This window comes from Schistocerca serialis, chromosome 3, assembly GCF_023864345.2.
Source record: "Schistocerca serialis cubense isolate TAMUIC-IGC-003099 chromosome 3, iqSchSeri2.2, whole genome shotgun sequence".
Taxonomy (NCBI): Eukaryota; Metazoa; Arthropoda; class Insecta; order Orthoptera; family Acrididae; genus Schistocerca; species Schistocerca serialis.
Window position 1 is genome coordinate 319,820,111 of NC_064640.1, and position 15,369 is coordinate 319,835,479.

Consider the following 15,369-nt stretch of genomic DNA (forward strand, 5'->3'; position numbering starts at 1 on the left):
ATCGACAGTTAAATGCATATATTGTTGGACAGTTAGAGTTTAAAAAAATTTTGTGGGTGTCAGATATGAGCAAACTTAGCGGATATTAAGATTTACAGGAAGCATGAAACAGGCTCCTAATCTTGTTATAATCTCTTTTATTATTTCAAAAACATCGAAACATATGGTGTAGAGTGAAAGTTCAGAAAGCACAGAAGCAACTGAATACCACATTTGCTAGTTAAACGTCTGTAGAATTTCATAACTGGACTGACATGCAGATGAATATGACAAATAAATGGCTCCATATAATCTTACTGAAATCATTGTACTGCAAAAAATATTGGAAACACTCACTCTAATATGACTTATTGCTAATTGTGATCTTGAATCTTGCTACTTCCGATGTGCAGAAGCAAGTTATGATTTTTTTTTTTTTTTTTGGTATCTGAAGTTACAGTAAACGCATGTTTTCAGTGCATTAACAACAGTCCATGCCATCTTTTTGTGATGTAGATGAGCTGATTATTCTCAAACATAATTTTGCAGGAACTTATAATTTGGTAACGTCAGCTCACATCTTACCGATAGTGTTATACCCTTCTGAACATTCTGATTTATGTCAGTTATACAGAATTAACTGTTTGATACTACTTTCTGATTTGAAGCATTTTATGGTATTTTAGTTTTTAAATGCTCACTGCATGGTTTCTGTTAAAGCACACGATACGTTGGAGCATCTGTAACGACTATATTTTCTATTTGTTTGTTATTAACGAGAACATCTGAATCAGTCGCAACACGTGAGCATAATTTTCCAGAATGTTCGCCATCCCATTAAATTCACTTTAAAATGGAGGAAAGTCTACATTTACATCTATATAAATACTTCGCCCTTTAAAACGGGGGAAAGTCTAAATTTACATCTACATAAATAGTTCGCAAGCCACTTTACAGTGCTTGGCGGAGGGTACCTTGTACCACTCCCAGTTACTTCCCTTCCTGTTTCAATTGCAAATAGAGCGAGGGAGAAGCGACTGTCTATATGCCTCGGTGCGAGCCCTAATTTCTGTTATCTTCGTGGTCCTTACCCGAAATGTACGTTGGTGGCAGCAGAATCGTTCTACAGTCAGCTGCAAATGTCTGTTCCCTAAATTTTTTCACTAGTGTTCCTCGAAAAGAATGTCTCCTTCCATACAGATATTTCTATTTGAGTTCCCGAAGCATCTCCGTGATACATGAATGTTGTTTTAAACTATCGGTAACAAATCGAGCACCCCGCCTTTGGATTACTTCGATGTCTTCCTTTAATCCTATCTGGCGCGGATCGCAAGCACTCAAGCAGTACTCAGGAATAGGTAGCACTAGTGCACTATGTGCGATCTCCTTTACAGATGAAAAACACTTTCCTAAAATTCCCCCAACTAACCGAAATCGACCATTTGCCTTCCCTACTACAATCCTTGCACGCTCGTTCCATTTCATATCGCTTCGCAGCGTTGCGCCTGGATATTTAATCGATGTGGTTGTTTCAAACAACACACTACTAATACTGTATTCGAATATTACGGGTTTTCTTTTCCTACTCATCTGCATTAACGTACATTTTGATACATATATAGCTAGCTGTCATTCATCACAACAACTAGAAATCTTGTCTAAGTGATATTGTATCCCCCTACAGTCACTCAACAACACCTTCTCGTACACTACGGCACCATAAGAAAACAGCTGCAGATTGCTGCTCACCCTGTCCGCAATATCATTTAGACGTACAGAGGGTAACAGCGGTCCTATCACACTTCCTTGGGGCACTCGCGACAATACTCTTGTCTCTGATAAACACCCGCCATCGAGGATAACGTACTGAGTTGTATTACTTAAGAAGCTTTCGAATCATTCCACATGCTTGTATCTTCGTTAACAGTCTGCAGTGGGAAGCTGTGCTAAATGCTTTTCGGAAATCTATGAATAAGGAATCTGTCTGTTGCCCTTCATCAATATTTCACAGTATATCGTATGAGAAAGGGGCAAGCTGACCTTTGCACGAGCGATGTTTTCTAAAACCGCGCAGATTCATGGATAGAATCTTTTTCGTCTCAAGGAAATTTGTTATATTCGAACTGTGAATATGTTCAAGAATCCTGCAGCAAACCGATATTAAGGATAGTTCCCCCACACCTGTCAGGCCCCGGTAGCTGAGAGGTACGCAGTTCCGCTTGGGACGCGACAGCGATCGGACGTGTCGGTACTTACGCGTAGTCGTAGCGCCGCAAGCCGTGTTTATAATAATTCTTGGATTGTGACCTGTGATATTCTCAGTGCTTCTTCACTACCGTCGTACACAAGCTTCTTAATTTACTCACAGCGGTCCCGACCGCTCATAAAGTGCAGATATGGCTCCCAGTGTACCTCGTAAGAATACCCTGTGTTTTGCATTTGTTCTCTAGAAATCCATGACTGGATAGTAGATATTATTGGCATCACATCCGATCAGGTCCACACAGCATATTATGACATGGCGGAATACTCTTTATTTGTGAAGTTTTTAGACCAGATACAACTGGAGAAAATTTTGGTGAATACTGGTGGGAAAGCAGAGATCCGACATCGTGATCAGTCGGTGAGTACAGTTTCAATAACTAACGCTGACATTGAGTAGAAACAAGTGCGAGTGTTCAATTTGCCACCTGAGGTTGAGAATTGTTTTCTTTGAGATGTCCTCGCCAGATACGCTGACATCCGACAGATTAGAAACGAAAAATGGTCGAGCCGTCACAAACTCCAATTTTATAGTGGGGTTCGCTCAGTTGACATGGCCGTTAAAGTCAATATCCCATACTATATAATGGTTTGTGGTTATAAGGCTCATGTCATTTACGAGGGGCAAGTAGACACTTGTTTTATCTGTAACACGAGTGACCATTTACGAGAGGATTGCCCACGGCGAGTTGTTGTACTTCGAAACAATCTGCAACAACGACAGAGATTAACATTGGCTGATGTCCTAACTCAAAATCAGACGCCTTCTGTGACGGACTCCCAACCGAGTGCATCTGTGTCAGAGGACAACGATCTCGATAACAGCACCTTCCCACCCTTGCCTCAAAAACCCGTGGCCAGTCACCCCTTAGCCACCGGTGTTGCATTATCTGTCGGTAACAAACGACGACGTACTATAAGTGACGGTAGTGATTCCGGCGACCAGGTAGTAAAACATCAAACCGATGACGCGGAGCCACGGGCCTCCACACAGGACACGCATGTGTCGGATGGCTCAGTTACGACCCGCCAAATTCCCATTCAACCGCCCGACGCAGAAACTGTCAATACGAGTGCAGCCGAGTGTTTACAGCAATCCGTTCCGATGCCGCTTGCCGACTCGCCGCACGTGGCCAACACACAAGAGGCGGCAGTCAGTCAACTGCAACTCGTAAACACGGCGGATGAAGCACGCGGTGTAGAGCATAACATAAACAGCCGCCACCTCGAAACTACTTCCAAACAACACGAGGACCAGGACAGCTGTATACAAACAGCCAGTGCGGCTCCAAACAAACACAGTGAACCTACTGAAGCCGCGTCTTCGGACTTGCCGTCACCCGTTCCGAAGCAAGGACTTTCACATACTGCTTACAGCCATGACTCGCCGACTCCACCGTCTTCAATGACACTTCGGACGACTTTGCGACGGCAATATAAAGTTAAACCAAAGGACTCCGTGGCTGGAAGTAACTCAAAAAGTAAAGTCAGCGCAAAAACTGGTACAAAACCTGCGGATGTAGGTTCGAAGTCCGACGGTGAGATGGACTGGGCTTCCTATGCTTCCCATCACCCACAAATCTCTGACGATCATGAGTCAAGCTTATAGGTTTTTGTCCCTGAACATTAATAGAGTTAGGACAGATTTAAAATTAGCAATACTACGGCAGTTTATCTATGAGTCCGAAGCTGATGTAGTTCTGTTACAGGAAGTGTCTATCTTAAGTTTTCATGTATCAGGATTTGCAACAATCGTAAACACCGTGGCGGACGGGGGTACAGGTACGGCCATTCTATTACGAGACGGAATCCCAGTGAGCAATGTCGAAATGTTGGACTCCGGTAGAGGCATAGCTTGCCAAATTTTTGACGTCACCCTCGTCAATATCTGTGCTCCATCTGGAACGACCTTAAAATCAGAAAGAGCTAACTTCTTTAACCCGTAACTGGTACACCTGGGTCCCAGGGACCCGAGCGAAATTTCTTTTTTCCAGCTCCGTGATGTGTGTGGTAGCACTGACTTCCCTCTCCCTGTACTCTCCTAACAATCAACTGGCTACCAGCCCACAACATTGTTGCAGGCGTTTCTTTGTTAGTTTTGTTTCTATAAAGGTGATCGGGTCCCGTGGACCCAGGTGTACCGTTAGTGAAAGTTTTCTTTTCGTGGCATTATTTCCGGTATCTTGGATTTACGGTGTAGTGCTTCAGAAAAATGAGCGAGGAAGATACTACAGATAATCTGAACGAACCATTGGACAGTGATATTGAAGACATAAGTGGAAGCGACAGTGACTATGAAATTAGTGAACATGAAACTGGAAGTGATGAAAGTGATGATGGAGACAGTAACAACGAACAATCTGGAACTAATTATATCTATGGAAGAAACAGATTCAAGTGGTCAACAACACCCAGCATACGTGGAAGAACCTCTCAAACCAACATCATTGCTCCAATTCACTTTCCTGGCATACGTAATGCAGCTAGACAGGTAACAGAAAAGACCCCTCTAGCATTTTGGGAACTACTTTTCAGCAAAGAAATGATTGCAGAGGTAGTACTCAGAACCAATGAAAAGATTATGTCATTGCCACCTGAGTCAAAAAAGAATTCTTTTTCAAATCTAACAGACAGTACTGAAATAAAAGCTGTCATAGGTCTTTGTTATTTGTGGGGAGCCTTCAAGTCAAACAACGAAGATCTGAATGGTTTATATGCTACAAACGGCACTGGTAGACCAATTTTTAGGGCAACTATGCCCTTGAAACGTTTGCTGTTTTTATTACGTTGCCTTCGTTTTGATGATGCAGCAACCCGTGACGCAAGGAAACTCACAGATAAACTGTACCACATCTCTTGGCTCTTCAATTCATTGATAGAAGCTTGTCAAGAAAACTATTCAGTCGGAGAGTACGTCACTGTTGACGAAATGCTTGTAGGATTCCGTGGTAGATGTCCATTTAGGATGTACATTCCATCCAAGCCACGGAAATACGGTATAAAAATATTTATTCTAGCTGATGCCAAAATGCACTACTGTTTGAATGCAGAGATATATTCGGGAAAATCAGCTGTAGCCATCCCGCGCCGTGTCCTCTTACCAACAGCTGTTGTCATGCGGTTGGTTGAACCAATCAAGGGAAGTAACAGAAATGTGACAGGGGACAACTGGTTCTCAAGTGTGGAGTTGGTCAATGAGTTGTCGAACTGTAATTTGACTTATATTGGCACCATGAGAAAGAACAAGGCTGAGCTACCACCAAGCTTTTCAACAGCAAAGGGCAGAAATGTGTCTTCTTCAATCTACGGATACTCTGGTTCTGTAACAATACTTTCACACGTCCCCAAAAAGAACAAGGTTGTCAACCTGATATCGACAATGCACCATGGAGAATGTATGGTGGAAAATAAGCCTGAAATAATCCATGACTACAATAAAACAAAAGGTGGAGTTGACGCACTTGACGAAAAGACGCATAATTACACGACTTCTAGAAGAACAAGGCGGTGGCCTATGGCAGTCTTCTACACTATGCTAGATATAGCAGGTGTAAATGCTTTTGTTTTGTACCATGGGAAAGAAGATACTGATGATGTGACACGCAGAGAATTCCTCATTGAACTAGGTACACAACTCATAAGTGATTGTATGAAAAGAAGATTGGATTCTCCATTTTTGAGAAAAGATATCCGAAATTCCATTTGTGATATTCTAGGCATGACCCCCTCCAAGGCATCAGGAACATCCCAGGTTCACAGTGAAGCTGGTGCTACTAAATCGAAGAGGAAAAGATGCTCAGTGTGCCCATCTAAAAAAGACAGGAAAGCATCCCGGGCGTGTGCCAGATGTCGAACACCATTATGTTTGGAATGTTCCACTGCTTTATGTCCAAACTGTTTCGGTAGTCTGGATGAATGAAATAACTGAAATGGACTGGTGAAGATGCTGTATAATTGAAACCTAATATTTTGTCATAATTTCTGCTATTTTCAAAGATCACATAGTCATTTAGCTGAGAAATGTACTAAAATTTATCCAAAAGTTGTGCCTGCAGAAATTTTTATATTGATTTTGAACTTTTCTTCTGGCTTACTGTTGTGAAGCATAGTACATTTTGTGTTTAAACGTGAAGTTTCAGTTGTCTATCTTACTATTTGTAACTGATGTGCAGGACTTTCCAAAAGTATATTTTTCACATTTCGTATTTTATGCAGTTTATTGTCCTTTTTTGTAACATCTTTAAGGTATGACCATAAATGAGGAATGTGGTTTTAAAACATTAGTAACAAAACATTAATAAAAGTTTCATATTTAAATTTCATTTAAATGTGTTTTTTTTACCAAAATATACTCAAAACTTGGGTGGGTCCCGAGGACCCAGATGTACCTTATGTGTTACAATTTATAGGTGTACCAGTTACGGGTTAAACAAGACATCATATACTTGCTACGCCGCAACCCAACCCAGTTGATAATTAGTGGTGATTTCAACTGTGTGATCCACAGGAAAGACCAATCGCCAAACTTTAATTACAGTAGGGAACTACATGATCTGGTGCGTCACCTGCAGCTGATGGATGCGTGGGAACTGAAATTTCCTACCCTGGTAAAGTACACGCATCTGACCACCACCGCATGTAGCCGTCTAGACCGTTTGTACATCTCTGAGAACATTTGCCAACATGTTCTGGACGCCGATGTCATTCCGGCTAGCTTCTCCGACCACTGCGCCCTCTGTGTCACGATAAATCTGGCCAAACAGCATACTAAATGGCAAAGAATTCCGTGGAGCCTAAATGTTTCTATTCTCGCCGATGCCTTGCTACAAGATGTCATCTCCACGACATGGGCGGATTGTCTCAAGCAATGCTGCAGATATCCGAGCAAGATAGCCTGGTGGAATGCTGTGGTCAAACAGAAAATGCGATTATCCTTAAGAAACTACAGTTGGCAACGGGCGCAAGATGTCAAACGCACGATTGATTTTACCAAACAGTTCTGCGAGGGTTGTATGCGACTACGACACCAACCAACACACAGCTGACGATCATCAAACAAATAAAGGCGAAGCTTATAGGCATAAAGCGAACGCAGCTTGAAGGACTGAAGATCAGATCTAAAGCAAAATCGCTTCAAGAGGACGAACTTGCATCGCTGTATCACCTCATAAAACATCGTGCCCATCGCAAGCGAGCTTTTATCGGGGAGCTGGACACAGATGATGGACTCCGTTTGACCCGACAGAGTGATATTCTTACTGCAGTTTACCGGTACTTCACGGATCTGTACTCGCAATGCGATACATATGTATGCGATAGATATGTATGTATGTATGTATATAGTTACGCCTGCGGAAAACTCGGCGGTCGTACACGATTTTGCTCCAGACGAAGTCCTTGAACTGATTTCTGGCTCGCCATCGAATAAATCCCCTGGCCCTGATGGTTTGCCACGGGAATTTTATGTGCACTTCTGGCCCATAATCGGACACGTGCCGGCCAAAATGAAGGAAGGCCGAATTGTATTGATACCAAAAAGCAAACACCGAAAAACCTTAGATAACTTCCGACCTACTACTTTACTCAATTTTGATTACAAAACCTTCACCAGAACACTCAACAGTAGATTGTATCCGCTAATGAAGCAAGTGATTCACAACCATCAATCATGCATCCCTGGTCGCACTATTATGACGCCCCTTTCGGAATATAGAGATGTAATAGCCATAGCGTCAGTCACTAACGTGAATCTCGCTTTGCTCTTTTGCAAGGCTTTTGATCGCGTCCGCCACGAGTACCTCCTACAGCTACTGCAGCGTTGTGGTTTTGAGCAACGGGTTATAAATGTGCAACATTTCGTCACGGGCATTACAACCAGAATCAGCGTAAATGGACAGCTTACTCAACCCATCGAGGTCCAAAGAGGAGTGCCGCAGGGGAGCCCTCTCTATGATGGTATTTGTTTTATCGCTCGAGCCGCTCTTACGCTCTATTCATGACAAACTTGTAGGCCTTTCGATCGCCGGGACGTCCTTCGTGGTTCGTGCTTACGCCGACGACGTCGGAGTGTTATTGCGCAACGACGGAGACGTATCAACCCTCAAGACCGCGGTAGACGAGTACTGTCGTGCTTCCGGTGCTAAAATCAACGCCGGTAAATGCACCTTTGTCAACATTCGAGGATTCGACGCATTTATTATACCTTGGGCGAAGCGTGTCGAAACTCACACCACTCTTGGGATGATTATCGATTAATGCCAGCTAAAAATGAATGCAAAAAATTGGAAGCAGGTCACCAATAAAATGCAAGGCGCCATCTATGAAATCAATTGGCGGTCCGTTAACATTCTCCAACGCATACGACTCCTCTGCAGTTATATATTCAGTAAAGCGTACTATATGGCCCAACTATTTCCAGTCCCCAAAATGCAGGCCAAACACGTGATGAAACTCTCTAATAGATTTATCTGGCAAGGACATCTGTTCAAAGTGAAATACACCACGCTGACGTCTTCCAGACAGGCCGGCGGACTAAACGTGCCTGACATTAACCGAACGTGTACTGCGTTATATATTAAACGAATCACCCATTTGTTGGACAAGGAACCTCTCAGCGTAACCAGTTGGCTCTTCCGAACCTTACAACCCACCGATATGCATCCACCCATTGATGTAGGTAAAATACATTACAAACTACGACATGTCAAGCAGTTTTTTCTTGAAGTAAGCTATATTGATGGACATTATTTCACGCAGGATTTACCGACGACGCACCTGTTATTAAAAAGATGGACATCTCCAATAGTCTGGAATCCCATTGAACTTAAATACCCGAGTGTTCATTGGAAGGCAGTTTCGGACAACGTAAATTTAACTGTCCACACTGCTGAAGTGCCGTCCACATGGTATAAAGTGGTAAACGATGTTATACCCACTAATGAAAGGTTGCATAGAATCGGTTTAAGTGACAGTGATAAATGCGTCCGCTGTGGTCTGGTCGACACCTTACGCCATCGCTTCACTTGTGGTGGTCATCTCATTAACTGGAAATGGGTGCAGCAGAGGCTGGGCCTGATTACCCGCGGCAGCCCAGCCAGCCACTGCACCGACATCCTGCTCTGGCCGGACGCGAAACATTTTCCCGCCACCAAGAACAACACCGTGATGTGGATGTTAGGACAGTTTGTGACATATATCGTCATCCATAATAGTGAAGATACTCTCATTAGTTTCGAGGCTTACATGAGAACGGCACGCTGGAAGATGAAACGTTACCCAAATTTCAGGAAGATGGTTGCTAACATGTTAGACATAATTTTTGAAAAACAACGCGTAGGGTAATTCTCGATGCCGGTAAGGACACAAATCACATGCAAGACTATGTAGCGAACAAAATACACAACGAATAAGGGGTTATACCAGTTCCTAGGACTACTCAAGACTTCTCAATGGTGTTATTAACTTCATTATGACGTTTTCATTAATTTATGTTCCTATGCGTCTCTTGTTATCCGTTTGTGTGCTCCAAATGACTTTGAGTTTGGACGGTTATGAATCAAATGACAGAACTGTCATTCCAGTTATGACAATCAATTATATATATGTTTGCGTTTCAGTTCTGTGTCTCTGTCTGGACTGAAGAGGCTATTCTCAGTTTACTATTTATGATCTATTTTGTAAGCTTACAAATGACACTATATTGAAATGCATTCTTCAGTCTATTGTAGGATACAATTCGTGTTGAATCAGTTCCAGCACTTCAATATTTTGTTTTTGTGCTTATGTACATATATGGTTGTTTTAATAAAGGGAAAAAAAGTTTAAAAAAAGTGGTCAGCGTGACGGAATGTCAATCCTAAGGTCCCGGGTTCGATTCCCGACTGGGTCGGAGATTTTCTCCGCTCAGGGACTGGGTGTTGTGTTGTCCTAATCATCATTATTTCATCCCCAACGACGAGCAGGTCGCCGAGGTGGCGTCAAATCGAAAGACCTGCACCAGGTGAACGGTCTACCCGACGGGAGGCCTTAGCCACACGACATTTCATTTCATTTCAAGGATATTGGTTTGTAATTTTGTAGGTCCGTTCTTCCAATCTTCTTACACAGGAGAGAAGATAATTTTGAAGATAACTGTTTCCTGAAAACAATGTAACATTCCATCATTTAAGTTGTTCAGATCACAGCAAATTTATGTGAACGTGCAAATTTTATTTAGGCTGTCCCAGACTACACAGTTTATTATTCAGTATTGAAACAGTAACCTTTCGATCACGGAAATATAGTTAGCGTTACGAAAAGCATATTTATTTAACATAAAACCACCCATCTGCAAGATACATACAATGTTTCATAGCATCGTACTCTGGAATCTTCTATACTTAAATCATTAGTATTTAACGTACCTGTTGTTACTATGTTAATTCTTTGATTTTTCCGCACCCGAAACCATATAATTTTGTTTAAATTTATTATTAAATCCTGTTGTGAGTAAAATAACTGCACTGGCACTTGAGGTATAGAGAATGTTCCTAAGCGAGTCAGCCAGCGCTTCTTTATCCTCACAGTTTCTTTGTTCTGGTTTTACTACGAAGTGGCTATTCAGTTTTGTTTTTGCTGGTTATTATGATGCCTTTTACGAATAAGATTTCCTGTTAAATTGAAAAATGTAACTTCGTTACATTTGAAGCTAATTTTCTGGAAACATGCGACTGAAAATTTAACAGGGCATGAAGAAAAGTAAAATATAGACTACGAACCAAAGAACTGTCTCCATTTTTATGAATTCCAAGTCCGGCTACCCCTGGATAACGAGGTCTTTCCTGCAGAGTATATCAATGGAATATGAGTGTGATATTTTTTAAAAGATAAATTTTTGATCACTCACATTACATATGAGAATAATAGCGTTGAGTTTATTAGAAGGTGTTGTGAAATACTAAGATTTTCTGTAACAGTTTACGTTCCACGACTGATCATTTAGCATGCTTATTTTTAAACCTGAAGGAAGTATTTCTAAACTGAGGAGGGATGGTTTTACACTTCAATTAATAATGGCGCTCTCCGTACATGGTTACCATTACGCAAAATAGGTTAATATATTTTGTGTTTCTGCAAACGCTGCTGTTAACTATGCAAAAGACGGCTTGTGTTCTCCTTAGCAGAAGAACCTTGTCGACAGTTTTATTTACCAGAGCAAAGTCGAAATCGGCGGCACGTTAGATGATACGTTTCTTTTCCCAGGTAGAGTGCATTTATTCCTTCGTTCTAAGGTCGATAGGAGAATGCTAGGTGAACACAAATAGACTATCTCTTTTCACTTAACGTGCAGGCAGTAAAATGGTTGAAGGTTTACGCGCCCTGAAATCAGTTGAAATCACATCTGTACACGCCATAATTCAAACATAGTGTTTTATCAGTAAGTAAGAACCTCTATGTATCAGACACACAACAGCTGGGGCTAACATCTACAAAAGTATATCTGTGGTTGCATTATTTTTGTAAATTCGAAGTAGTTAAAAGTTAGTTTTACCGTAGCCTGAGGTATCGAATATAGTGCAAAATTAGCAGTTCATTATTTAGTTGCTTCATTTCTTTCTCAATCCTACTGTTGTCGCTCAGCCAGTAACGCTCTGTAAATTCGAAATGAAAGTGCTGTTTTAGCTTTTTCAACTGAACTAATGTTTTCAAAATTACAGAAAAATAAAAAAAAATAATTATTTTGTATATATACCCACATTATTTAATTGTAATTGGCACTGTGAAACACACAAATAAATTTACAGTGCTCTAATTTTAGTTGGTATCTCGAGCGTTGAGGCAGGAGAAAACATTTTAAAAATAGATTAAAAACAACCCAGACCGCAATAAAATATTTATTTTCAGTGATTACCGGTTTCGGTCAGAATGTGACCCTCTTCAAATTATTTATACTATAATGGCAGGCGTTGACAATCAACGAACGTCAACTATTTGAACAGTTGATGTTCGTGGAATCACAAAACCTTCACCGTTCATCTTAACGCCTACCATCATGATGTAAATGGAATGGAGATGGTCACATTCTGACTTAAACTATTAACTATTGCAAATAAATATTTTATTGCCAGACAGCCGTTTCTCTCCACAAAAAAATTAGGAGAGAACATTGATTTAAAAATATAACAAAAATCAAAATTATGATTCTTTGCCTCGACAGATGAAGGAGAACCAGAAGCAACTCGCCGAACTCTGTTCGCAAGGATTCAAATTATACTTTCGTGGACTGTGTCGGCTTTGAACCACCACTGCTTACCTCCTTTCAATGCACGCTGAAAATATGGCTCTAAAAATGGTTCAAATGGCTCTGAGAACTATGGAACTTAACATCTGAGGTCATCAGTCCCTTAGAACTTAGAACTACTTAAACCTAACTAACCTAAGGACATCACACACATCCATGCCTGAGGCAGGATTCGAACCTGCGACAGTAGCGGTCGCGGGGTTCCAGACTGAAGCGCCTAGAACCGCTCAGCCACACCGGCCGGCTAAGGTTCTAAACATTGCTTGCTAGAAGCGGGTTTTATGTCGCCATCTCCATCCTGTTGAGAATTTCACGTTTTCCAGCTCCATTATTGAGCCTATGATGTCATAGATCGTGTAGGGGATTAGGTGATGACATCGTTAATGATGTCATACAACCACCCCCCCCTTCCCATCCCCACCCCCACCTGGTCATTTACCTCGTCTGACCCTCTATTGTTCAAACTACAACATCATATCTGTAACTTGCTTTGTCGTTACAGACCTTGAATCTCCTTTGTTCAGGTTCTATTGATACGTAAGGCCGTGGTGCGTTGCGCAGGCACAACGGAGCGGTCGCAGTGGCTGTCGTGGCGCGTGGTGCTGCTGTTCACGTTTCTGCTGTCGCTGATGCTCAACACGTACTACGGCGCCGCCGTCGTGGGGTCACTGCTCTTACCGCCGCCCAAGACCATTCGTACGCTGCGACACCTGATAGACAGCCCCATACAGGTCGGCATTGAGGACATCGGCTACAATCGTGACTACCTTGAGGTTCGTAGATACATTATTCTTAACTTTCCTTGTCCTTTTTTTCCAGAGTGAAGTTTGTCGATATAGCTGTCTCACGTTTGAGGTTAGGACATTATTTTACACCTCTTTCTGATACAATACTGATCTGCATCTTCTTTTCGTGCTTCTTTTTTAAAGACAAACAGTAAACCTCATTAGTAACTTAATTGTGCATCTCGATACTTTCGCGGTGCAATGAACTAATGATCCATGAAGCCACATCCACATCGGCCGCGCTGCGCTGCGCCGGGCCGCGCAAAACCAAGAGAAGTGGTTCGGCGCGACGCGACGCCTCGGGTGTGCAAGTCAAACCACGCCTCTCTGTGCAATAAATGAACAAGTTGCGCGCAGTAGCAGTACATCAAAGAAAATGGTTCGTTTGTGGGCGGCACTGTTTGGAAGGCGTTTCTCGTTATCCACTGTTACTGATGCGCGCGCACACACTGGAAGATTGCGTTTGAGTGCGGCGCATCCAACGTGGAGGCGGCTTTAGAGTTCACGAGTGGAACTGCAGAAACCCTATTTCATGGCCTGATATTTCTCCTGTATATCTTTCTGTCATCTCCTAAGTGAGTCGACAGACTGAAGCTGCAAGGAAGCTGCAGCAATGACAGGTTCTTCCATAATCTCCGATTTGCTGTGGACTTCAAGCCTTGATGGCTATGTCTTAAAAAAAATCGTTCAAATTGCTCTAAGCACTATGGGACTTAACATCTGAGGTCATCAGTCCCCTAGACGTAGAACTACTTAAACCTAACTAACCTAAGGACATCACACACATCCATGCCTGAGGCAGGATTCGAACCTGAGACCGTAGCAGCAGCGCGGTTCCGGGCTAAAGCGCCTAGAACCTCTCAGCCACAGCGGCCGTCTATGTCTCCAAAGTGGTTGGACTTTATTTGTGTGTTTCTTATTGTGATGGTTGATCTCTCTTGTACTGCTCTTCTGTTTTTGTCTTCCTCGTTAATAGCGCTACTGAAACATTAGCTCTGGAGCAAGTGGGGCTATCTAGAGGTGTTCATGGGTTGACCTCAGTCCAACTGTGTGGATGTGGCGATTTGGTAATTTCGCTGTCTCCAGGTAAAAAATGCGAGTAATGTGACAGAACCTCTTACGAAGGGGAGGCATATGGCTCATCCGTTGCAGATCGCCGGATGGGTAGCCTCATGGTAGTTGCAGAGTGAGACGGATCGCCCTGATCTGGAGTCGTTGGAACCGCTTTACGTTCGTCTTCACAGTGTTGCTACATCTGGTGCCAGCATTATCCAGTATGTAGAAGATAGAACCACATTAAAGATGGCTGCAACTTATGGCAAGAATGAAGATTTCAGATTCAGGAATGGATAGAACATGTGCAGTCTTTCTGTTATTTTTTTTATAGAGGTCACCCACTTATTCCTTCGGGGTTATTCAGCTGCCATTTCGAGAGATTGGAATTTATTGGTGATCTGTGTGGCGGCGTAGTAGAAAGAACTGCACCTCTTGCCATCCTTTAGGTTGTACAAAGCTATTAGCGGGTTGTACAGGGGTTTGTTTGGCACTCTTCTTCTTCAGTGAACTTCGTGCATTTGCTGTCGCCCTTCTCTTGTATTTCGGCGTATTTTTGGAGGTAGAAGGTGTCTGGTGAATCTCAACCTCGGAGTCGGGCAGTGGCATGCCAAGTAGGTCAAGTTCCATAGTACGTATAAATTACAGAAAGTAAGTAACACATGTCTGCCCACGCTAAGACCATTGTGCGAGTAGAGTTGCGCTTTGTCAGAAGAAAGTACATATTTCGGGTTACCTGCAGAGACAATTCTATTGTGGTATGCATGACAGACGCGTCACAGAGTGAGTGACACGGCGCGGCAACTGGGAATGCACTCCGAAGTTGAATTACGCGGGACAGCACGATTCTTGTAGACAAAACGTCCAAATAGCCCACAGATTCACCATGAAAATATGGCAACATCGCGTACAGCGGTAGCGAAATTGAGCCAGCAGTTTTTTCAAGGCCGCTCAAAGGTGGGTGATGCTGATCCTGGAGCAAGGCCATTGACCATAGACGACGATGTCAAG

The 15,369-nt window shown here is 42.6% G+C and overlaps 1 protein-coding gene across 1 annotated transcript in view; it reads left to right on the top strand.

Moving 5' to 3' along the window:
- Positions 1-15,369, top strand: part of LOC126470806 (glutamate receptor ionotropic, delta-2-like) — a 183,810-nt gene that overhangs the window by 75,042 nt on the left and 93,399 nt on the right. Inside the window, exon 5 of the mRNA XM_050098818.1 lies at positions 13,082-13,293. Coding sequence (XP_049954775.1) covers positions 13,082-13,293 — 212 coding nt within the window. The remainder of the gene's footprint in view (positions 1-13,081; positions 13,294-15,369) is intronic.